We start from the raw sequence: 23,826 nt of genomic DNA, 5'->3' as shown, positions 1-23,826 counted from the left end.
CTTTCTTGAATGTGACTTGCTATCACAGCAAGTTTGTTGGAACGATTCATGAATAAATGCGAATTTCCCAGCACCATCACAGCATCTATGCATTTGGATAAAGTGAACTGTTGAAAAAAAAAAAAGACATTAGAAAAACAAATTAGCTATCCAAATAACCATGTCAGGTCTTGACATAATCAAGATTTCATTTAGGCTGGGTGCAGTGGCTCAAGCCTGTAATCCCAGCACCCTGAGAGGCCAAGGTGGGAGGACTGCTTGAGTTCAGGAGTTTGAGACCACCCTGGGCAACATAATGAAACCTTAGCTCTATAAAAAAGAAACAAAACTAGCCAGGCATGGTGGTGTGCACCTGTAGTCCTAGCTACCCTGGAGGCTGAGGTGGCAGGATCGCTTGAGCCCTGGAGAGCCAGGCTGCAGTGAGCCAAGATTGTACCACTGTACTGCAGCCTGGACAACAGAGCTAGACCCTGTAAAAAACAAACAAAAAGAAGACCTCATTTAAATTTTAGACAATTATTCATTGTTAAAAATTTGCTCAGGAGCTCCCCTCCTCCAAAGCCATAAACAAAAACACTTGAAAACTATAGTTTTCTGATTGTACTTATATGAGATCATTTCTACATCAGTACAATATTCTACAAATATTTGCAGCGTAACATTTAAGGAATAACAAATGTGTCACATGTTCTGTGATAAAATTTCCAGCAAACTATTACTATATGTGGAGTAGATAATGAATACATACTGAAAACACTGGAGACCTTTAAAATTTTTTAATTCATTTGTTTACTAAGTATACTGAGCCACTACTGTACGTCTGGTATATACTTAGTGAACAATATAGTGGTTGCTCGGTATACTTGGGCAAATGAATTAAAAACTTTTTTTTTTCTTTTTTGAGATGCAGTCTCGCTCTGTCGCCAGGCTGAGGTGCAGTGGCCCGGTCTCAGCTTACTGCAACCTCCACCTCCCAGGTTCAAGCAATTCTCCTGCCTCAGCCTCCCCAGCAGCTGGGACTACAGGCCCGCACTACCACGCCCAGCTAATTTTTGTATTTTTAGTAGAGATGGGGTTTCACCAGGTTGGCAAGGATGGTCTCGATCTCTTTACCTCGTGATCCGCCCGCCTCAGCCTCCCAAAGTGCTGGGATTACAGGCGTGAGCCACCATGCCCAGCCTAAAAACTTTTAAAGTTTGAAAAAACAACTAAAGAATATCCCTTCTTTCCTCGAGCTCACCTTCCCACAAGAACAAATATTATTAAGAAACATATGTCAATTTTTTTTTTTGGTATTCAATATCTTCAGAGAAATTTCTCTAGTAACAAACTAAACAAATGATCCTTGAAGTTTCAGTCTTCATAAGTAGATATTTTCATAATCCTGGAATATGGCCTGTTTCTCTTAAATAAATACTTCAGGTAGAAAACAGAACACTGGTGGCCAGGCGTGGTGGCTCACGTCCCAGCACTTTGGGAGGCCGAGGCAGGCAGATCACCTGTGGTCAGGAGTTTGAGACCAGCCTGGCTTACATGGCAAAATCCCATCTCTACTTAAAATACAAAAATTAGCTGGGCGTGTTGGCACGTGCCTGTAGTCCCAGCTTCTCGGTATGCTGAGGTGGGAGGACTGCTTGAGCCCAGGAGGTGGAGGCTGCAGTGAGCTGAGATAGTGCCACTGCACTCCAGCCTGGGTGACAGAGTAAGACTCCATCTCAAAAAATAGACCAAAACACTGGTAAATTTCACCCTACTGGAAAAAAAAACTTAAATCTATTAAAATTTCTATTTGGCAAAAAGTGACAATATAAATAAAAGTGAAAGAAAACAAGTTACAAACGGGAAAAAACCAGTTGCAACACATGGCAAGTAATGGGTTAATCTTTTAATATAAAAGATTGTCCATAAATTATTAATTTTAAAAAAACCACATACCATGAATATCCAAAGAAAGAAGTGGGTGATGTCCCAAGAGAGAAATACAAATGGCCACGAAATACACTAGAAGCAAATTGAGATTACATTGTTTTTTGCATCTCATACTGACAAAAGATGAAATAAGGAGAATGAACATCTTGTGTTGGTACAAGAAAAAAGGAACTCTCATACAGCACTGATGAGCGCAAGCGCAGCCTTTCTGGAGTAACAGGGCAGCATGCAGTGATGTGCTGGCAGATGTTTAACCATTCACTCCCCAAAAACGAGGTACCCATGTACACAAGTACATACGGATATTACTGATACAGCAGTTATGTAGCACACAATTTACAAATAACAGTGAAATGCACAATACTCTTTATTTTAAATTCCATACAGCCAATGGATTCTCACAGAATGCCTATGTTGATTTTTGCTGAATTCTTGTATCCATAGCCAATTGAAAAATGAGTATGGTTTGGCCGGGCGTGGTGGCTCACACCTATAACCCCAGCACTTTGGGAGGCCAAGGCGGGCGGATTGCCTGAGCTCAGGAGTTTGCAACCAGCCTGGGCAACACGGTGAAACCCCATCTCTATGAAAATACACACAAAAAATATTAGCTGGGCATGGCGGCGCGTGCCTGTAGTCCCAGCTACTCGGGAGGCTGAGGCAGAATTGCTTGAACCTGGGAGGCGGAGATTGCGGTGAGCCGAGATTGCACCACTGCACTCCAGCCTGGGCGACGGAGCAAGACGCCATCTCAAAAAAAGAAAAAAAGAGTATGGTTTCAGCTGAAAAATGAGTATACTTCTAACATGAATATTGTGTGATATTTTTATTTTTTGTTAACAAGAGAAAAGATGCTTACACTTGGTGTAAGCAACTGTGTAAGTAACAATTACAACACTGCGTTATCAGGTTTATAACATGCGTAGGTATAATATGTATGACAATAAGAACATGGGGAAGGGGTGGAAGTGGATCTATATTGGAGCAAAGCCTCTATATTTTACTGGAATTAAATGAGTATTAATCTAAAGTAGACAATGATAAGATACATACAGTAATCCCTAGAGCAACTGCTGTGGGTCGAATTATGTCCCCCCAAAAGATATGTTCAAGTCCTAACTTCTGGTACATGTGTACGTGATCTTTTTTGGAAACAGAATCACAAGTAAGAAGAGATCGACCAGGTGCGGTGGCTCACGCCTGTAATCCCAACACTTTGGGAGGCACGAGGTCAAGAGATCGAGACCATTCTGACTAACACGGTGAAACCCCGTCTCTACTGAAAATACAAAAATTAGCTGGGTGTGGTGATGCATGCCTGTAATCCTAGCTACTCGGGAGGCTGAGGAAGGAGAATTGTTTGAACTCGGGAGACAGAGGTTGCAGTAAGCCGAAATCGTGTCAATGCACTCCAGCCTGGGTGACAAAACTAGACTCTGTCTCAAGAAAAAAAAAAAACAGAAAATAACTGAAGGCTGGGCACAGTGGCTCATGCCTGTAATCCTAGCACTTTGGGAAACTGAGGCAGGAGGATCACTTGAGGTCAGGAATTAGAGACCAGCCTGACCAATATGGTGAAACCCTGTCACTACCAAAAATACAAAAATTAGCCAGGTATGGTGGCACGCGCCTGTGATCTCAGCTACTCAGGAGGCTGAGGCAGGAGAATTGCTCGAACCAGGGAGGTGGAGGTTGCAGGGAGCCGAGATCGTGCCACTGCACTCTAGCCTGGGCGACAAGAGCAAAACTCCATCTCAAAAAAAAAAAAAAAAAAAAGAAAACAACTAAAAATATACAGGTCAAATCAACAGAATAATTAATATAGTACAGTAAAAAATATTTATTTAACACAAAAGACAGTAAAGGAGGACAAAGAACCAAAAAATTCATGATACATACAGAAAACAAATAACAAAATAGCAGATATGAATGCAACCACACTAATAATTATATCAAATGTGAGCACACTAACTACTGCTATCAAAATACGCACTTGTAATCCTAGCACTGCTCTCCAGCCTGGGTGAGTGAGACTCTGTCTCAAAAAAAAAAAAACAAAAACAAAAACAAAAAGTGGGGTGGACACGTGGCTCATGCCTGTAACCCCAGCACTTTGGGAGGTCGAGGCGGGCAGATCACTTGAGGTCAGGAGTTCAAGATCAGCCTGGCCAACATGGAGAAGCCCCGTCTCTACTAACAATACAAAAATTAGCCAGGCGTGGTGGTGCACACCTGTGGTCCCAGCTACTTGGGAGACTGAGGCAGAAGAATCGCTTGAACCGGGAGGCAGAGGTTGCAGTGAGCAGAGATCACACCACTGCACTCCGGGCTGGGTGACAGAGCGAAACTCCATCTCAAAAAAAAGAGAAATACACAATTCAACAATAATACTTCATTTCATATTCCATTCTCGATAATTTTTTTATTTTTTTATTTTTTTTGAGACAGGGTCTTGCTCTGTCTCCCAGGCTGGAGTGCAGTGGAGTCATGGCTCACTGCAGACTCAATCACCTGGGCACCAGTGATCCTCCCACCTCAGCCCCTCAAGTAGCTGGGACTATAGGTGCGCTATCAAGCAACTTAAACTAATAGACATTTATAGAACACTTCACTAGAAACAAAAGAATGCATATTCTTTTCAAGTAGACATGCAACATTCTCCAGAACAGACCACACAATCGGCCAGAGGTCAGTAAACTTGTTTTGTGAAGGGCCAGATAGTAAATATTTTAGACTTTTTGAGCCATGCAATCTTTATTGCTACCCAACTCTGCTTTTGTAATGCAAAAGCTGCCACAGAAAATACATAAATTTATGAGTGAGGCTTATTTATAGACCCAGAAATTTGAATTTCATATAATTTTCAAGTCACAAAAATGTTATTCTTCTGATTTTATTTTAAACCATTTAAAAGTGGAAAACAGCTAATCTGTCACTAAAAAGAACAGACAAGGCCAGGCACAGTGGCTCACGCCTGTAATCCCAGCACTTTGGGAGGCCGAGGTGGGCAGATCACCCGAGGTCAGGAGTTCGAGATCAGCCTGTCCAACATGGTGAAACCCCAACTCTACTAAAAATACAAAAAATTAGCTTGGTGTGGTGATGGGCGCCTGTAATCCCAGCTACTCGGAAGGCTGAGGCAGGAGAATCCCTTGAACCCAGGAGGCGGAGGTTGCAGTGAGCCGAGATCGTGCCATTGCACTCTAGCCTGGGCAACAAGAGCGAAACTCCATCTCAAAAAAAAAAAAGGCCACAAAAACCTCCCCACTATATCCTGTTTGATTCCATTTACATGAAAAAAAATCTAGAAAATCCAAACTAATCTACAGTGACACAAAGAGATCAAGAGTTGCCTGGGAGTACAGACAGGCAAAGAAGGTGTGGTCGAGAGTGGGACCAGATTACGAACGAACAAACATGAAGAATCAGCCAGGTGTGGTGGCTCACTCCTATAATCCCGACACTTTAGGAGGCCAAGGCGGGCAGATCACATGAGGCCAGGAGTTCGAGACCAGCCTGGCCAACATGGCAAAACCCCATCTCTACTAAAAATGCAAACAATTAGCTGGGTGTGGTGGCATGCACCTGTACTCCCAAGTACTCGGGAGGCTGAGGCATGAGATGGTGGTGCTGATGGACACAAAAATCGATGAAATGTGGTAAAACCGCACAGAACCACACACACACGCACGCACACACACACACAAGTGATCACATGTAAAATCTGCAATCTGATTAGGTCTGTAGATTGCACTGATAGTTTCAAAATTGTACTATCATTATGTAAGATGTCACCACTGAAAGAATTTGAGTGATGGGTACACAGGACCTCTCTGTATCTTTTCCGGTTTCCTATGTCTATATTATTTAAAAATACAATATTTCAAAATAGAAAGTATTTTTTAAGATCACGTATTGTATGAAATCAATACATGAAATGTCCAGAAAAGGGAATTTAGAGATAGAGGGCAGATCAGTGGTTGCTTGTGGCTTGGAGATAGAAGCAGGGATTGACTGCAAACAGGCACGAGGGAACGTTACGCAGTCAAAGAAATGTTCTAAAGCAGAAATGTGGGGCTGGTTACACAACTTTGCAAATTTACTTAAAAAAAAAAATCACTGAATTGTACAGTGGCTGAATATTACAGTATGTAAATTATAGTTTAATAAAGCCATTTTTTAAAAAAGAATTTTAAACACTCAGTTAAACCAGAATTCTCCAAAGGCCTCCTCAAGCAGTCTTACCTGAGATTCCTTTAATGCTTGCTTTCCCCACCAAATTGGGTTGGCATCAACTACAATAACCAGAAGATTCAATTCATCTTCTGAAAATATTAACAAGAAATAAAATTTAAAACATTAGCTCCATAAAAATGAATCAAAGCTAACATTCCCAATTCATAAATTAAATCCAGAGCACCACTATATGCCTTTAAATGTTTATCACCTTATGAGATTAACAGAAGACCCAGTTAAAGCTTTAAAGCTGGGCCGGGCGCGGTGGCTCACGCCTGTAACCCCAGCACTTTGGGAGGCCGAGGCGGGCGGATCACGAGGTCAGGAGATCGAGACCATCCTGGCTAACATGGTGAAACCCCGTCTCTACTAAAAATACAAAAAATTAGCTGGGCGTGGTAGTGGGCGCCTATAGTCCCAGCTACTCGGGAGGCTGAGCCAGGAGAATGGCGTGAACCCAGGAGGCGGAGCTTGCAGTGAGCCGAGATCGCGCCACTGCACTCCAGCCTGGGCGACAGGGCAAGACTCTGTCTCAAAAAAAAAAAAAAAAAAGCTTTAAAGCACAGTGGGCCCTTGGCAAGCTCTTGTCTACGTCCTGAACCACTATATCTCCAATGCACAAATGTAAACTCTGTGAGGGTAGGAATTTTTGTCTCTTTTGTTCACTGCTTATCCTCACTCCTACCACACTGCCTAGCACACTGCAGCTGCTCAATAAATATCTACTGAACGAGGGCCAGGTGTGGTGGCACAAGCCTGTAGTCCTAGCACTTTGGGAGGCCAAGACAGGCAGATGGCTTGAGCTCAGAAGTTCGCGAGACCAGCCTGGGCAATATCGCAAAACCCTTTCTCTACTAAAAATATAAAAATTAGGGCTGGGCGCCGTGGCTCATGCCTGTAATCCCAGCATTTTGGAAGGCCAAGGAGGGCGGATCACTTGAGGTCATGAGTTCGAGACCAGCCTGGCCAACATGGTGAGACACCCCATCTCTACTAAAAATACAAAAAAAAAAAAAAAAAAAAAAAAAAAAAAAAAAAAATTAGCTGGGTTTGGTGGCAAGTGCCTGTAATCCCAGCTACTCGGGAGGCTGAGGCGGGAGAATCACTTGAACCCGGGAGGCGGAGGCTGCAGTGAGCCAAGATTGCACCACTGCACTCCAGCCTGGGTAACAGAGCAAGACTTCATCTTGGGGAAAAAAGAATAGCCGGGCATGGTGGCACATGCCTGTAGTCCCAGCTACTCAGGAGGCTGAGGAGAGAGGATCGCTTGAGACCGGAAAGTCGAGGCTACAGTGAGCCATGTTCCTGCCAATGCACTCCAGCCTGGGAGACAGAATGAGACCCCGTCTGGAAAACAAAACAAAACAAAACAAAAACAACAAAAAAACACCTACTGCATTATGAATGCCTGGTCAAGGACAGAAGGCACTGGTTAACCAGTAGTAGGAATCCCAGTGGTAGAATTTCAGGAGCAAAAAATTAAAGGGAGGCGTAGGTGTCAATTTGGCCCGTACTCATCAAATCATGTAGCAGCAAGGCCAATTGTAATTAAGAGTCACTTTTTAAAAGGTAAAAAAAAATCAGGTTGGGCGCCTGTAATCCCAGCACTTTGGGAGGCTGAGGTGGGCGGATCACTGAGGTCAGGAGTTCAAGACCAGCCTAGCCAATATGGCAAAACCCCGTCTCTACTAAAAATACAAAATATTAGCTGGGCATGGTGGCGCACACCTGTAATTCCAGCTACTCGGGAGGCTGAGGCAGGAGAATCGCTTGAACCTGGGAGGCAGAGGTTGCAGTGAGCTGAGATCACGCCACTGCACTCCAGCCTGGGTGACAGAGTGGGACTCTGTCTCAAAAAAAAAAGTTAAAAAACAGAGGGAAAAGCAATTCCTACGTCAAGATTTTACCTATTCTCTAAACTAAACAGGCTACCACAACACGTTAATCATTCATTTGGATTTTTGTTTTTTGGGTTTCTTTTAAGAGATGGGGGGGTCTCAATAAATTGCCCAGGCTGGTCTTGAAATCCTGGGCTTGTGATCCTCCTGCATCAGCCTCCCCAGTAGTAAGGACTACATGCATGCACCACTCCAAACACATTAATCCGTCAACAAACTTTTACACTACCAGTGTTAGGTGTTGGGGATACTGGGTCCAACCCCTCAAAGAGACTATACTCTAATTGAGGTGACAGAGAGACATACAAACCTGTGAGTACACACTGTTATGAAAGGCCCAGGATGCTCATTTATTTATTTATGTATTTTTAAACAAATTTTTGAGACAAGGTCTCAAGGTTGGAGTACAGTGCCACGAATATAGCTCACTGCAGCCTTGACCTCCTGGGCTCAAGTGATCTTCCTGTCTCAGTCTCCCACATAGCTGGGACAACAGGCGTGCACCACCACATCCAGCTAATTATTATTATTATTTTTTTTTTGAGACGGAGTTTTGCTCTTGTTGCCCAGGGTGGAGTGTGATGGCACGATCTTGGCTCACCGCAACCTCCACCTCCCAGGATCAAGTGATTCTCCTGCCTCAGCCTCCTGAGTAGCCGGGATTACAGGCATGCGCCACCACGCCCAGCTAATTTTGTGTTTTTAGTAGAGACGGGGTTTCTCCATGTTGGTCAGGCTGGTCTCGAACTCCCGACTTCGGTGATCTGCCCGCCTTGGCCTCCCAAAGTGCTGGGATTACAGGCATGAGCCACCACGCCCAGCCACCCGGCTAATTTTTAAATTTTTGTAGAGACAGGGTCTTACTTTGTTGCCTAGGCTGGTCTCGAACTCCTGGGCTCAAGTGATCCTCCCACCTCAGCCTCCTAAAGTGTTGGGATTACAGGCATGAGCCACCGTGCCCGGCTCTAGGATGCTCATTTAATAGCAAAGAGCAGTAATGCCTTTCCTCCCTCCATATTTTGCTTCCGGCAGTCCTGTCTTCTACATTAGGAGAATCTCCACCCCATCTTTGATTTCTGCATATTCAAATCCCAATTACTCCTCAAGGCCCCAAACCAATGCAAACTCTTTCTTCGTCATGACTCCCCTATCTCAGAGCAGAAGGAATGCCAGCCTCCTCTACGCTAAGTACTGGAATCTGCAATCCCAAAATCCCATTCCATCCTGACAACCACCCAGCAAAGGACATTTTCCTGCCATTTTTCATCAATTATAAGATGACCCCCACCCCTTGTTTTTTACATTGAATAGTTGTTGACATCTGGATGGTATCCTTATCATTAAGATTGGCGGCATTTTTTCTTTCTTAATGATATATTAAATAAGGGCATATCTCATAAACAATATTATCTTAGAGTAGCTGAAATATGATATATGGTATTCCTATTCTGCAAATGAAAGTAACTTGTCCTAAGTCAAATATGGCCTGCTAACAAGTGGCAAGGCCAAAGCCCTGTTCTAAAGACAGATCTGCTTGACTATAAAGACTGTGGCTCTTCACTGCCCACCTCTGACAACCCACAGCTCTCTCTTCTAATGACACTTAGCACCTACTATTTCATTTTACAGTTAGTTGTGCTTCTGATCTCTCGTCCCAGTCCTGCCCACTTAAGACTGTGGACTTCTTAAAAAATGATGGAATTTGCTAATCCTAGGATAAAATAATGTGTGTAAATCAGGACTGGTGTAGTGGCTTATGCCTGTAATCCCAACACTTTGGGAGGTGGAAGCAGGAAGATTGCTTCAGCCCAGGAGTTTGAGACTAGCCTGGGCAAAACAGTGAGACCTTATCTCTATTTTTTCTTTTTTTTTTTTGGCGACAGAGTCTTGCTCTGTCGCCCAAGCTGGAGTGCAGTGGCATGATCTTGGCTCACTGCAACCTCCGCCTCCTGGGTTCAAGCAATTTTCCTGCCTCAGCCTCCTGAGTAGCTGGGATTATAGGTGTGCACCACCTTGTCTGGCTAATTTTTTTTGTATTTTGAGCAGAGACGGGGTTTCGCCATGTTGGCCAGGCTGGTCTCGAACTCCTGACCTCAAGTGATCCACCCACCTCGGCCTTCCAAAGTGCTGAGATTACAGGCATGAGCCACTGTGCCCAGCCACTTTTTTTTTAAATAGAAAAACAAAACAAAAAAATGTGTAAATCACACAACAAAGCACCTAGGACAGAAGCACTTAATACAACTGTGTCTGCCAGACAGAAAAAGTGTTGCCTGTAAAGAAAGGTGTGCATCTATACACATGCAATATCCCTGTGAATTTCCTTCTTTAGTTCACTACCTCATTTGTAGACGGGAGCAATGCCAGGCCTGCCTCCCTCACAGGGTTGTGGTATGGTTTCACATCAATTAAGAGAGGATGGACAATTATTACAATTCCTGAAAGGACTCCCCTATCTCTATTCTTGCTCCCCACAGTCCATTTTCCACACAACAGCCACAGTGATCTTTTAAAATTGCAAACCAGATCATAACACTTTCTGGCTTAAAACTCTACAATGTCTTTGTATTGCAACTAAAAATAAACCCAACTTCTCTATTACGGTCAATACGGCCCTGCATGACCTGAAACTGGCTGGTTCTCTGATCTCATCCCCCAGCCTCCTTTTTCTTCAAGACATCTGACTCTGTATGTGGTAGTTTAATGTATGAATGAGTCTCCCCATCATCCTCTACCCACAAGCTCTCCATTTCTCCTTTCTCAGTGTAACTTGGTGGCTTAATCTGCCGCAGGGCCCATGCACTTAAAAGTGCACTTTCCCCAGAAATTCACACAATCGTTCAAGTCAGTTTCACTATCATGCACTTTTCCTAGGCCCCTATCTAAAACAGCTCCTCCTCAATCCTAGTCACAATGTACTATTGTAACTAGGACCATACTATTACATCATCTTCATAGCTCTTTTCATCCTTTGAAAAATAATTTACTTTTTAATTTTTTATTGACGAGGTCATGCCCTGTCCACCATGCTGGGTGCAGTGCTGCGATAATAGCTCACTGAAGCCTTGAATTCCTGGGCTCAAGTGATTCTCCCGCCTCAGCCTCCCGAGCAGCTGGGACCAAAGACACGCGCTACCACGCCCGGCTAATATTTCACTTTTTTGTAGAGATGGGGTCTGGCTGTGTTGCCCAGGCAGGTCTCGAACTCCCGGCTTCAAGCGATTCTCCCGCCTCGGCCTCCCAAAGTGCTGGGACTACAGGCCTAATCCACCGGGGTGCGACCCGGCCGAAATTATTTTTATTTATTGTTGTCTGTTTCACCCACTAGACTGCAACCTCCACTAAGGCCCCTGTCTGTCACGATCTCTGCTACAATCCAGAAAATAATACCTGCACACAGGAGGCGATCCAAAACTATTTACTGAATGAATGACTGAATGCCTTGGCTACTCCTCTAAAGACCAAACGGATTCTATCCAGCCCAAAAGACACACTCCACTTGGCCAGGCGTAGCCGGACCGAGACCGCCGAGCCCCGGAGTCGAAGTCCCGCCCTGAGGGTCCTCACCGTCTGAAATCATGGCTGTCCCAGCACCTCAGCGCAGAGCAAGGGGTAGTCAGGCGAGCGTCTCAAATCCTGCGCAGCCCAACGTCCGGCGCCGCCAAGTGACGCACAAGGTGCTTTGACTTGTGCCGGCCCCCTAACCTGCGGAAGTGGAGTGCGGGGGTGCGCCGGAAGAGGGGTACGGAAGTGCGCCGGAAGTGGGGTGCGGAGGTGTGCAGCGTGCTGTCAGACTGGCTCGCAGGCGACGCGGCCGGCGGACCCGTTCAAGACAGCGCGGGCGGCTCGGGTCCCCTGGGGCTCCGCAGCAGGAGGACGCCATGGACGACAAGGGTAAATCAGGACAGGCCAGGGCTGCTAGGCTACAGCAGCGCCGTTCAGGGGTCGCCCCCAACCTCTCACATCCAGGCTGAGCTCCCGAAGAGATTTCTTTGAATTTCAGGCTGCTCCGCTGGATGTGTTTCCTCGAGTCACAGCTAAATCCCTCGCGCTGCTCTTGTTTTCAGGGATACGCCCTGGCAGTATCTGTAGGCATCCCTCCCACACATACGCTCCTTCCCAGTGCCAGTCTCCTTCCTGCCTTGTTGGATCTGTCATTAAAATTAGAATGAATAAGGCATATTTGATGTGCTCATCTAGTATGGTTATTAAGTGAAAAACAAGGGCAAACTAATCTACTTTTCATGTAAAGAAATAAAGGGGCGTGGGTGGAACTCCATGTATAATATTTTTAACATATATGTGTATGTGAATAGACACGTATTAGCATAGACTGTCTGGAGGGGTGCAGGAGAAATTGGGTTGGGATCCTCTCAGATTTTAGGGCCAAAGATGCTGAAGAGAGAATGACTTTTCATCATCATTTACTCGGGCTTAATTTTTAGGCCTTGCACACCAGTAACTTTTTCAAAATAAGAAAGAGCTCTTGCAAACAGCAAAGTGGTATTTTCTCTATTCCCATGAACATTTATTGCATCCCTGAAATCAAATACCCTAAAAAGAAAGTATTTTTTAAATTGTTTGCTTCTTAAAGTCAACAGTCATTAACAAGCTCTCTTGCCTTACAGGCTGCTAAATGAATTAGATGAATCACTTTTTTTTCCTTTTTCTAGAGTTAATTGAATACTTTAAGTCTCAGATGAAAGAAGATCCTGACATGGCCTCAGCAGTGGCTGCCATCAGGACGTTGCTGGAGTTCTTGAAGAGAGATAAAGGTATAGAGAGTCATCTGTTAACACTCTGGGACTTAGGAAAGCCTTTTTTTTTTTTTTTAAAGAGACGGAGCCTCACTCTGTCGCCCAGGCTGGAGTGCAGTGGCGAGATCTTGGCTCACTGCAACCTCCACCTCCTGGGTTCAAGCAGTTCTCCTGCCTCAGCCTCCTGAGTAGTTGGGACTACAGGCGCATGCCTCCACGCCTGGCTAATTTTTTTGTATTTTTAGTAGAGACGGGGTTTCACTGTGTTAGCCAGGATGGTCTCGATCTCCTGACCTCGTGATCCGCCCACCTCGGCCTCCCAAAGTGCTGGGACTACAGGCGTGAGCCACCGGGCCCGGCCAGATTTTTTTATTTTTAGTAGAGACGGGGTTTCACCATGTTGGCCACAGTGGTCTTAAACTCCTAACCTCAGGTCATCCGTCCGCCTCACCCTCCCAAAGTGCTGAGATTACAGGCGTGAGTCACCATGTTCGGCTAGGAAAGTCTTATAATGACTCTTAGAAATGTAGAAAGTGAGAGATGCATGTTTTCCTGCATAAAGTAGTAATACAGCTCCAAGCTCAGCTTCTGCCTTCATTTCAGACCTTTCAATCTGGAGAGAGCTCTTACATTGTCATGAAAAGGATCCCTTTCATAAGTGAAACATACTTTGAATCAAGAGTGACTATGTTATATTGTGTTAACCATGATGCATAAATTACAGTAGCATTTCAGCTTTATAAGTGTTTATTAGGCCTCCACCTTGTGCCAGATTCTGTACAGATGCTACAGGGAATGTTCCAGAATAAATTCTGGTATTAGTATTATTTATTGTGATCCTCTAATTCAGCACCCTAAATGTAAGCATCTGGGTATAGCATGAAATCTTGTATAAGCAACATAATAATGCAGCCTTTCATCTGAAGGGCTGGCCTAGAGACACATGTCTTTAAGGCAACCTCCAGTGTCTTCCCATTGTTCTTAAAATAACATCCAAACAACCTTAGCCTCACCCATACCACCTTGCAGACCTCATCTGCTGCTGCTACTTAATGTCTTTCCATGCCTCAGCCTTGCAAAGTGCTGGGATTACAGGCATGAGCCACCATGCCCAGCCACCCAGCTTTATTTCTATGTGTGCTTGTTTACTATCCGCTTCCTCTATTACAATCAAAACTCCATCAGAGCAGAACCCTACCTGTCTTGTTCACTGATGTATCCCTAGCATCTAGAACAGTGCCTGGTATATGGTATGTACCTAGTAAATATTCATTGAATGAATGAATGAATTGAAGATACAGGTCAGGGCTGTGGTCCTAATGTGAACATCACATTCCTTGTTGTATCATTTCAGGGGAGACAATCCAGGGTCTGAGGGCAAATCTCACCAGTGCCATAGAAACCCTGTGTGGTGTGGACTCCTCCGTGGCAGTGTCCTCTGGCGGGGAGCTCTTCCTCCGCTTCATCAGCCTTGCCTCCCTGGAATACTCTGTAAGTGCCTGTTCTCCCTGGGATTACCTTTCTACTTCTCTGTTTAGTGACAGACATTCTCAGCATTACCTGGATCTTCCCTGTCCCCTCAGTTTGCTCTTTTCTTCCTAGGATTACTCCAAATGTAAAAAGATCATGATTGAGCGGGGAGAACTTTTTCTCAGGAGAATATCACTGTCAAGAAACAAAATTGCAGATCTGTGCCATACTTTCATCAAAGATGGAGCGGTGAGTGGATAACCATCATGCGTGGTAAGGAGGAGCAAGCGCTTCAAGTCCGACTGCCTAGGGTAAAATCCGGGCTCTGCCACTCACTTGCTGTGGAGACTTGAACAAGTTACTTAACCTCTCTGCACAGCTTTCTCATCTGTTAAATACGGGTGACAGTAGTACCTACTCCTAGGGTTGTTGTGAGGATTAAATGAGGCAGGACGTGTAAGGGGCAAGGGGTGTGAGGGCTTGGTATTGTGCCTGGCACTTAGTAAGTGCTGCATGAATGTAGATCTTGTTATTAGAGACTGTTGTCATTGTAAACAGGCAGAGAGGGACAATGGGACAGCATGTGTGATTCTTGATTTATTTTATTCATTTATTTATTTTTTTGAGACGGAGTCTCGCTCTGTCGCCCAGGCTGGAGTGCAGTGGCGTGATCTCGGCTCACTGCAAGCTCCGCCTCCCGGGTTCACACCATTCTCCTGCCTCAGCCTCCCGAGTAGCTGGGACTACAGGCGCCCACTACCAAGCCCAGCTAATTTTTTGTATTTTTAGTAGAGGCGGGGTTTCACCGTGTTAGCCAGGATGGTCTCAATCTCCTGACCCCATGATCCGCCTGCCTCGGCTTCCCAAAGTGCTGGGATTACAGGCGTGAGCCACCGCACCTGGCCCTGATTCTTGATTTAATACAGTGCTTTACTAAAGAAGTGTTTTTATGATTGTATGTGTAGTAAATCTGAATTAACAGAACAGCTCTTGTCACTGGTTAACACTGAGGACTTTCTTAGTGAAGGTTAGCAATAGAGGGCAATTGAGGGAAATTTTCTTTTTAACTTCATTTTAGATGCTATTACAGAGATGTAAAGCCACGCCGTGTTTATTAGTTAAGTGAGGAAAGACAGGAGGTGCAAGTTGAACCATCTTCCAGCAAAGGTGTAATGAAACTTTCATAATGCCCCTCCCACCAGCATACGTCCTTTTGCCACCTAGGCCTCCCCTGACCATAAAATCATTTACTTGCATTTTGACTCTTAAATCTTGTCCTCCATTTTATTAGCCCCTTCCCAACCTTTGAAGTATGTTATTAAATAAATGCCATAATAGATGTGAGTGAAACTTGTAGAAAAGCCAGTTGTAAACAAAGCCTTTTTTGTGCAAGTGGAGGCAAGGTTGTGACTTCCTCTCGCTGGGGCCTTCTCCTTCCACAGACCTGCTGTGCCATCAGTATTGTGCGGGTTTCGTTTGCTCTAGTGTAGTGTGGTATGTGTGTGCTTTACCTGCAGTCACCTACTCAGGACTGATTTAGACAAAGTTTATAGCAGAGCTGCTCAGATTTGCACATGCAGAGGAGTCAGCTGGGGTCTTATTAAATGCAGATTGGGATTCAGTGGGTTTGGGCTAGGGTCCACGAACCTCCCTTCCTAACAGGTTCTCAGGTGAGACCCAGAAAGGAGCTAGAGAGCCAGTTCTGCCCCCTTGTCTTATTCTGTCTTCTGCACTCTTCCATAGAAAAGAGGTTATGGAGGCTGGGCATGGTGGCTCATGCCTGTAATCCCAGCACTTTGGAAAGCCAAGACGCGCAGATTGCTTGAGTCCAGGAGTTCAAGACTAGCCCGGGCAACATGGCAAAACTTCATCTCTACTAAAAATACAAAAACTTAGCCAGGCGTGGTGGCACACTCCTGTGGTCCCAGCTACTTGGGAGGCTGAGGTGGGAGAATGACCTGAACCCAGGAAGTTGAGGCTGCAGTGAGCTGAGATCATACCACTGTACTTCAGCCTGGGCAACTGGAGTGAGATCCTGTCTCACCAAAAAAAAAAAAAAAAGAGGTTATGGGCCTACTGTGGTGGCTTATGTGTGTAATCCTAGCCGGAGGTTCCCTTGAGGCCAGGAGTTCAACACTAGCCTGAGCAACATAGGGAGAGAGGCCCTGTCTCTACAAAAAATAAATTAGCTGGTCATAGTGGTGCACATCTGTAGTCCCAGCTACTGAGGTGGCTGAGGTGGGAGGATCGTTTGAGCCCAGGATGTCGAGGCTACAGTGAGCCATGAACACTGCACTGCACTCCAGCCTAGGCATCAGAGCAAGACCTTGGCTCAAGAAAGAAAAGAAAACAGATTATGTATAACTGTCTACACGTTGCATCCATGCCACAGATAGGTTGTGATTACCCCAAACAGTGTTTATAAATTCAAAAAAATTAGTTAGCCATCATTTCAAAATTGGATTTTTGGCCCCTCTAAGCAAAAACGTCACCTGGTCTGGCAATCGTGGGGCCACATGACAACAGCTGGGGCTGAGGAGTCCTGGCCCTCCTTAGCCTTTTCTTTTTGAGACAGAGTCTCACTCTGTTGCCCAGACTAGAGTGCACTGGCATGATTATGGCTCACTGCAGCCTCAACCTCCCAGGCTCGAGTGATCCTCCCACCTCGGCCTCCCAAGTAGCTGGGACTATAGGCACATGCCACTGCATCCAGCTAATTTTTTTTGTTGTTATTTTTTGTGGAGATGGGGCCTTGCCAAGTTGCCCAGACTGGTTTTGAACTCCTGGGCTCAGGCAGTCCTCCCACCTCGGCCTCCCAAAATGCTGGGATTACAGGCGTGAGCCACCACACCCAGCCTTCTGTAGCCTTTTCGCTTTGCTGCTGGCCCCACCCAACCTGCTGCAGTGACTTCTGCTACCTGCCTGGTTCCTGTAGGCCTGAGTGTGCAAACCATGTCTTAGAAATAGGGAAACCAACCCAAGGGAACCTCATGAAGCCTTCAGCTATCCAGGCTTTTGTATCCTTTGGGTAACAATGTGTGGGAGTTCCATTTCTGCACCTGCTATGGGATGTGAGACCTGGCAGAAAGTTTTTTAGCTTGCAAATGGGATGAAAACTGTACCATCAGGTCTCCTTTCTGGTTGTGGTTGATTTGTGAGAAAGTGTACAGAGACGCTTAGTGTGTCAGGAACACATGCCGCAGTGCAGAGGGTTTGAGTGAGCAGCAAGGAGCCTGCCCCTTTGATGAAGCTTTCTCGGTCCACAGACAATATTGACTCATGCCTACTCCAGAGTGGTCCTGAGAGTCCTGGAAGCAGCCGTTGCGGCCAAGAAGCGATTTAGTGTATACGTCACAGAGTCACAGCCTGATTTGTCAGGGCAAGTACCTTTCTGTTCAGTTATGTGCCCAGCCACAATTTTACAGAGCAAACTGCGGATTACAGTCCAACAGGATCGGAACCAGAATGTGCCCCCAGCTTGCCAGCAGTCAGCACTGCCTTTCATTGTGCCTTTTCCTGCCTTTGGAAGAAAAATCACTGAATTTGCAGCAGGCCACAGTATATGATCTAGGGGTTTCACTTAAGTAGTTAACTCCGTGGAAGAGCAGAGATTGTATTGATGAAAGATTTTTATCAAGCAATAGGTAACTTATATCTCCCTCTCTCCAGATGATAATCAAAGCAAAACTTCCTCCTTTTTTCCTGAATTTACATCTCTTACCCAGAGTCTAAGAGTATAGTTTTCAAAAAATACTTCTTTCTAAAGAACTCAAATTCTTGTTTCCTTAGTCCAAAGTACTGGGATCTGCCCCTTAACCCATTAGTATTAATGTGAGTTTCAAGCAAACATCCACTGTCCACATTAGGTGACATACATCAGTGTGGTACTGTCTTGTACTTTCTCTAACGTTCTCAGAATGTCATCTTCAGTAAGAAAATGGCCAAAGCCCTCTGCCACCTCAACGTCCCTGTCACTGTGGTGCTAGATGCTGCTGTCGGGTGAGTGCCCATCTTCCCCAGCCATAATCACCTCCCCCACCCCACACTGGCTCACAGCAGGGTTTTCAGATTGAAAGTTTGAGTCCCATTCATAAAGCCACACGAGGTAGCGTCCTACTTCTTAATTAATAGCTGCCCTAAACCAGCAAGCTTGTTATGAGGCTGTGATAGCATACAAAGAAGACAGAGCTGTAGGATGTTGGGGAGAGTGGGAGTTGTGTCTATAGCTTTATGGCTGTAAGTGTTGAGTGCGTTTGTTTTTGTTGTTGTTGTTTTTGTTTGTTTTTTGTTTTTTTGAGACGGAGTCTTGCCCTGTCGCCCAGGCTGGAGTGCAATGGCATGATCTTGGTTCACTGCAATCTCCACCTCCCAGGTTCAAGCGATTCTCCTGCCTCAGCCTCCCAAGTAGCTGGGATTACCGGCGCATGCCACCACGCCACGTTAATTCTTTTGTATTTTTAGTAGAGATGGGGTTTCACCATGTTAGCCAGGCTGGTCTCGAACTCCTGAACTCAGGTGATCTGCCCGCCTCGGCCTCCCAAAGTGCTGGGATTACAGGCGTGAGCCACCACGCCCGGCCAGTGTGAATGCATTTTAAGAGCAAAGTACAAAGGTCGGTTGGGATCAGCAGAGGGTAATCAGGGCTCTGTATTTCTGGGAAGACCTGGCTGTCCTCAGTGGCATGCTGGGATGCTTTGTCTCACCTAGAAGATGCAGCTTCTGTTGCAAAGCCATGGTCACGTGTTCCTGGGAGTGTCAGTGTATTTCACAAGAGAAAACAAGAGTAATGATCTCTTGGAATGAAAACAAGATAGATAATTAAGGAAATTAAGAATGTGTTCAAAAGTAAGCATTTTGAGGAATTCTACTAATTGCTCATTTTAAAAACTAAATTGGCCTTCATCCTACCAGAAAGATTCTTAAGGTTGGGCACAGTGGCTCATACCTGAGGCAGGCGGATCGCTAGAGTTCAGGAGTTGGAGACCAGCTTGGGCAATATGGCGAAACCCCATCTCTACAAAAAAAAAAAATACACAAATTAGCTGGGCATGGTGGCATATGCTGTGGTCCCAGCTACCTGGGAGGCTGAAATGGGAGGATCGCTTGAGCCTAAGAGGTAGAGGTTTGGGCTGAGATCATGCCACTGCACTCTAGCCTGGGCAACAGAGTGAGACCTGGTCTCAAAAAAAAAAGATTTTTAAAACTGCATAACACTTTTGTCCAACTTCAGATCACATCAGATTTTAAAATTTTGTTTGGTTTGTGCTGAAGTGAACAGAAAGTAGAGGATACCACCCTTGGAAGGAAGACTGCTGTGTCAGGACATTTCTTGCTTCACTTACACACATATGTATGTGTGCATGCACCGGGCGGCAGTGTGAAGTGTATGTCTCATTGTAGGGTCATGACCAGAAAACACCCCTGGTAACAATGCCGGGGTCTATCACGTGTTAAGTGCGCTTTAAAAAAAAACAGGTAGTTATGGGAGGGACTTACCTTGATAGAAATGGAATATTGATCTTTGCAGATGATGATGCTACTTGTTAGAGCCAAGAAAATAAAGCATAAAAAGCTTTTTTTCCCCTTAGCTACATCATGGAGAAAGCAGATCTTGTCATAGTTGGTGCTGAAGGAGTTGTTGAAAACGGAGGAATTATTAACAAGGTAAGAGCATCAGTTCTCCCCAGTTCCCTGCTCAAGACTTGGAGGTGTCTTGCTGACCTAGGACACCACAGCAGTGTTGTTGATTATGGTTCCTTCTAATCCTGCTTCACTTCAGGACTTCATCATGGTATTGAGTTGTTGCCCATTTCCCATAAGTCATAGCAGTGGGCAGTCCAGTTTTGGTCAAATCTTTCTTCTTTTTAGACTGATCTACATAAATGAAGATAATGTAATTTGGTCAGGTGTGATGGCTTATACCTGTAATCCTAGCAATTTGAGAGGCCAGGGTGGGAGGATCACTTGAGGCCTTGAGTTCAAGACCAGCCTCGGCAACATAGTGAAACCCTGTCTCTACAAAAAATTAGAAAAATTAGCTGGGCGTGGTGGTGCTTGCCTGTAGTTCCAGCTGCCCAGGAAGCTGAGGCAGGAGTATCACGTGAGCCCAGGAATTTGAGGTTGCAGTAAGTTATGATCACACTACTGCATTCCAGCCTGGGCGATGGTGAGACCCTGTCTCAGTAAAAAAAAAAAAAAAAAAAGTGTAATTTATATTTATACAAAATTGGCTTGAATTGGAACTGGGGTTTGTCTGGTTTTTGTTTTTTTATTTATGTGTATATGTATGTTTTATTTATGCATATATATATACACATAATATATATACACAAATATTTATTTTTAAAATATTATTTATATATTTACATATAAAGTATGTATGTATAAAATATGTGTATTTATATATAAATATTATATTTTTTAAATAAAGACACATTCACTCTGTTGCCCAGGCTGTAGTGTAGTACAGTGATCATAGCTTACTGCAGTCTTGAACTCCTAGCCTGAAGCAATCTTTCCACTTCCCAAAGTGCTAGGATTACAGGCATGAGCCACTGTGGCCAGCCTGTCATTTGTTTTCATTTTAATTGAGCACATTTGACCTCAATTTATTACAATTTCTCTCTCCACTATTTAATTTAGAAAGGCTTCATGAAAGCTTTTTTTAGTTAAAATATATGTAACATAAGGCCGGGCGTGGTAGCTCACGCCCGTAATCCCAACACTTTGGGAGGCTGAGGCAGGTGGATCATCTGAGGTCAGGAGTTCGAGACCAGCCTGGCCAACGTGGTGAAACCCCATGTCTACTAAAAATACAAAAAATTAGCTGGGCATGGTGGCGGGCGCCTGTAATCCCAGCTACTTGGCAGGCTGACGCAGGAGAATCGCTTGAACCTGGGAGGCGGAGGTCTGCAGGCAGAGTCTTGAGTCACATGGTAACTGTATATTTAACTTTCAGAAACTAATGATTTTCCACAGCAGCTGCACTACTTTACATTCCCACCAGCAAAGCACAAAGGTTCCAATTTCTCTACATCCTTGCCAACACTTGTTTTTTTAAATTTTTTTATTTTTTGAGATGGAGTTTCACTCTTGCTGCCCAGGCTGGAGTGCAATGGCACAATCTTGGCTCCTGCAACCTCTGGTGCCCAGGTTCAAGCGAGTCTCCTGCCTCAGCCTCCCTAGTAGCTGGGATTACAGGCGCCCCCCCATCCCACCATGCCCAGCTAATTTTTTGTATTTTTAGTAGAGATGGGGTTTCCCTATATTGGCCAGCTGGTCTCAAACTCCTGACTTCAGGTGATCCACCCACCTCGGCCTCCCAAAGTGCTGGGATTACAGGCGTGAGCCACCACATCCAGCCTCTAGTGGCTATTTCTATATCCTTTGAGAAACATTTAATTTTTTGATTCCAAAGTCAGAATTAGATGTATCTAATATATGTATTAGATATATGTATATCTATATTATATACATAACTTTCTATTGCTGTTTTTTAATTGTTCCTTTATTGTAATTGAGACGAGGTCTCACCGTGTTGCCCAGGCTGGTCCTGAACTCATGGGTTCAGGTGATCCACCCACCTCGGCCTCCCAAAATGCTGGGATACAGGCGTGCATCACTGTGCCCGGCCCGCTTCTGTGGCTTCTACTTCAGATGCACTCTAGAGATCATCCATTCCATTTTCTGCCTTCCCAGATTGGAACCAACCAGATGGCCGTGTGTGCCAAAGCACAGAACAAACCTTTCTATGTGGTTGCAGAAAGTTTCAAGTTTGTCCGGCTCTTTCCACTAAACCAGCAAGACGTCCCAGATAAGTTTAAGGCAAGAGTTTTACATATTTGAAGGGGTACTAAAGTCTAAACAGAAACCTTTGGAAATTGTAGTCCTAAGAATGTTCCAGTAATTTTTTCACTTCCTATTGCTACTTTCCCCAACACTTGGAATACAAAGATAAATTGGTGATTGGACTCACACATTTGTCCCTAGAATTTCAGTCTTTCAGTCTCCTTAAGTAGCACCATAGATGGGTAGAGAGGAAGCCAAAGGCTGGTGGGTAAGTCCCAGTTTTGGGCTTAACTGAGCTCAGCTCCCATCACCACAACTTACAAACTGTGTGAGTTGAGGCAAGTCCTTTCATTTCAACCTCTGAACCAGTTTTCTTGTCTGTAAAATGGCATAGCAGTATCTGACAGGGTCATGAGGATTCTAAGATAATCTTAGCACAGTCCCTGGCACGCTGCAAGCTCTCTATTGTGACTCGATCTTCCCTTGAGGGGTCTGGAGAAATTAATCCGGCATGAGAATGAGGGGACATGGGATTTAAGTTTGTTACACTGCAGCTCTCAGCCAGCACGCTGCCATGATCTGGCTCATGGCCACGACTCTGCCCTCCTCTCTAGTGTCCTGCATAGCTTAGCTTCTCCCATTTTCAGAGAGCAGTCTCAGGAAGTAGCACACTGATCACTCACGCCAAGGCCCTACCAGGTCAGAGCCCTACCAGGTCAGAGCACTCACGCCAAGGCCCTACCAGTGCCGATTAATGTGTACTTCTCTCCTCAGTATAAGGCAGATACTCTCAAGGTCGCGCAGACTGGACAAGACCTCAAAGAGGAGCATCCGTGGGTCGACTACACTGCCCCTTCCTTAATCACTCTGCTGTTTACAGACCTGGGCGTGCTGACACCCTCAGCAGTCAGCGATGAGCTCATCAAGCTCTATCTGTAACCTGTGAGCCCTTTCCTGCCAAGGTGCAGCTTACGTAGTTGAGGCAGGGTGAGTAGCTGCTTGACACCCCAGTGAGTCAGGCCAAAACTGAGATGTGTTTAATGAAGATTTATGGAGTAAGGACTTAAAATCATACATCTTAGAGAACCTTTCTTACTCATTTCAGTTCCATCTAAAAATGTGTCAGCTATTCTAAATCCCAACTTAAATTGTTCTTAGGGTTTCTAGAAACTTTCCTTTTCAGTTACCAGAAATACAAGTTAGATAACTGGCTACTTAATTGATGAAAGATGAGCCCAAGTCCACCTGTCTTCATCCTCCCCTGCACTCCAGACTGATCTGCCAAAAGCACGCGAGATGCAGGCGAAAAGCAGCCACACCCCTCTGCCACAAACGACTAATAGCTGGTCAGGACGTTACACGCGGTGCCTTGTAAGAGGCAAGAAACACTTGCCGAATCTGCGTCTGGCTTCCAGTGGTAAGCACATTCCTCAGCAGGATCAAGCCAAACAGTAAAAACTACCAAGAGAACACGAGGAAGGCAAAACTACCAAGAGAACACGAGGAAGGCAGAAACAACATTTAGCAACAGTATTCTGCATGGCTTACCGCTTAAGAAAATGCCTTCTGGAATATTTGTAGACTGAAATTCTGTATGTGTAAGAGATGTTTAAATATGTTTGGGTCCTAAACAGCTTTTTAAAATTACACTTGGGAACAAATTCAGCATCTTTTCAAATAAACTCTATGAAAGACGCTGAGGTGGTGTTGCATCAATACTGCAAGCTGACCAGACCATCTAGGGGAAA

The 23,826-nt window shown here is 44.9% G+C and overlaps 2 protein-coding genes across 7 annotated transcripts in view; one reads left to right on the top strand and one right to left on the bottom strand.

Annotated features, from left to right (window-relative positions):
* GTF2H3 (general transcription factor IIH subunit 3) overlaps positions 1-11,773 on the bottom strand; it is a 28,919-nt gene extending 17,146 nt beyond the window's left edge. Inside the window, exons 1-4 of one of the 5 annotated variants that reach the window (XM_024256820.3) lie at positions 11,631-11,742; positions 6,175-6,254; positions 1,936-2,001; positions 1-107 (exon numbers count right to left, since the gene is read on the bottom strand). In XM_024256820.3, the coding sequence (XP_024112588.1) occupies positions 1-107; positions 1,936-2,001; positions 6,175-6,254; positions 11,631-11,643 (266 nt within the window). In that variant the 5' untranslated portion in view covers positions 11,644-11,742. The other 4 variants (XM_024256822.2, XM_024256821.3, XM_024256825.2 and 1 more) reach the window with 4 other exon arrangements.
* A 7-nt stretch (positions 11,774-11,780) lies between these two features.
* EIF2B1 (eukaryotic translation initiation factor 2B subunit alpha) lies at positions 11,781-23,775 on the top strand. 2 transcript variants are annotated; one of them, NM_001132200.2, is given in 9 exon segments: positions 11,822-11,957; positions 12,737-12,838; positions 14,175-14,311; positions 14,423-14,539; positions 17,557-17,669; positions 18,221-18,289; positions 19,879-19,954; positions 21,989-22,114; positions 22,853-23,775. In NM_001132200.2, coding segments are annotated over 8 exon segments (879 nt in total). In that variant the 5' UTR covers positions 11,822-11,957; positions 12,737-12,762; the 3' UTR covers positions 23,018-23,775.
* The last annotated feature ends 51 nt before the right edge of the window (positions 23,776-23,826 follow it).

The sequence above is a fragment of the Pongo abelii genome, chromosome 10, assembly GCF_028885655.2.
Source record: "Pongo abelii isolate AG06213 chromosome 10, NHGRI_mPonAbe1-v2.0_pri, whole genome shotgun sequence".
In the NCBI taxonomy this organism is placed as follows: domain Eukaryota; kingdom Metazoa; phylum Chordata; class Mammalia; order Primates; family Hominidae; genus Pongo; species Pongo abelii.
Note: the sequence above shows the minus strand (reverse complement) of the source record. Positions and strands in the feature narration are given on the sequence as shown.

Coding starts and splice junctions, on each gene's coding strand:
- EIF2B1 (XM_054526374.2), top strand. Junction 14,312..14,422: donor TTGCCTCCCTGGAATACTCT/GTAAGTGCCTGT, acceptor TTTTCTTCCTAG/GATTACTCCAAATGTAAAAA. Junction 22,115..22,852: donor ACGTCCCAGATAAGTTTAAG/GCAAGAGTTTTA, acceptor TTCTCTCCTCAG/TATAAGGCAGATACTCTCAA.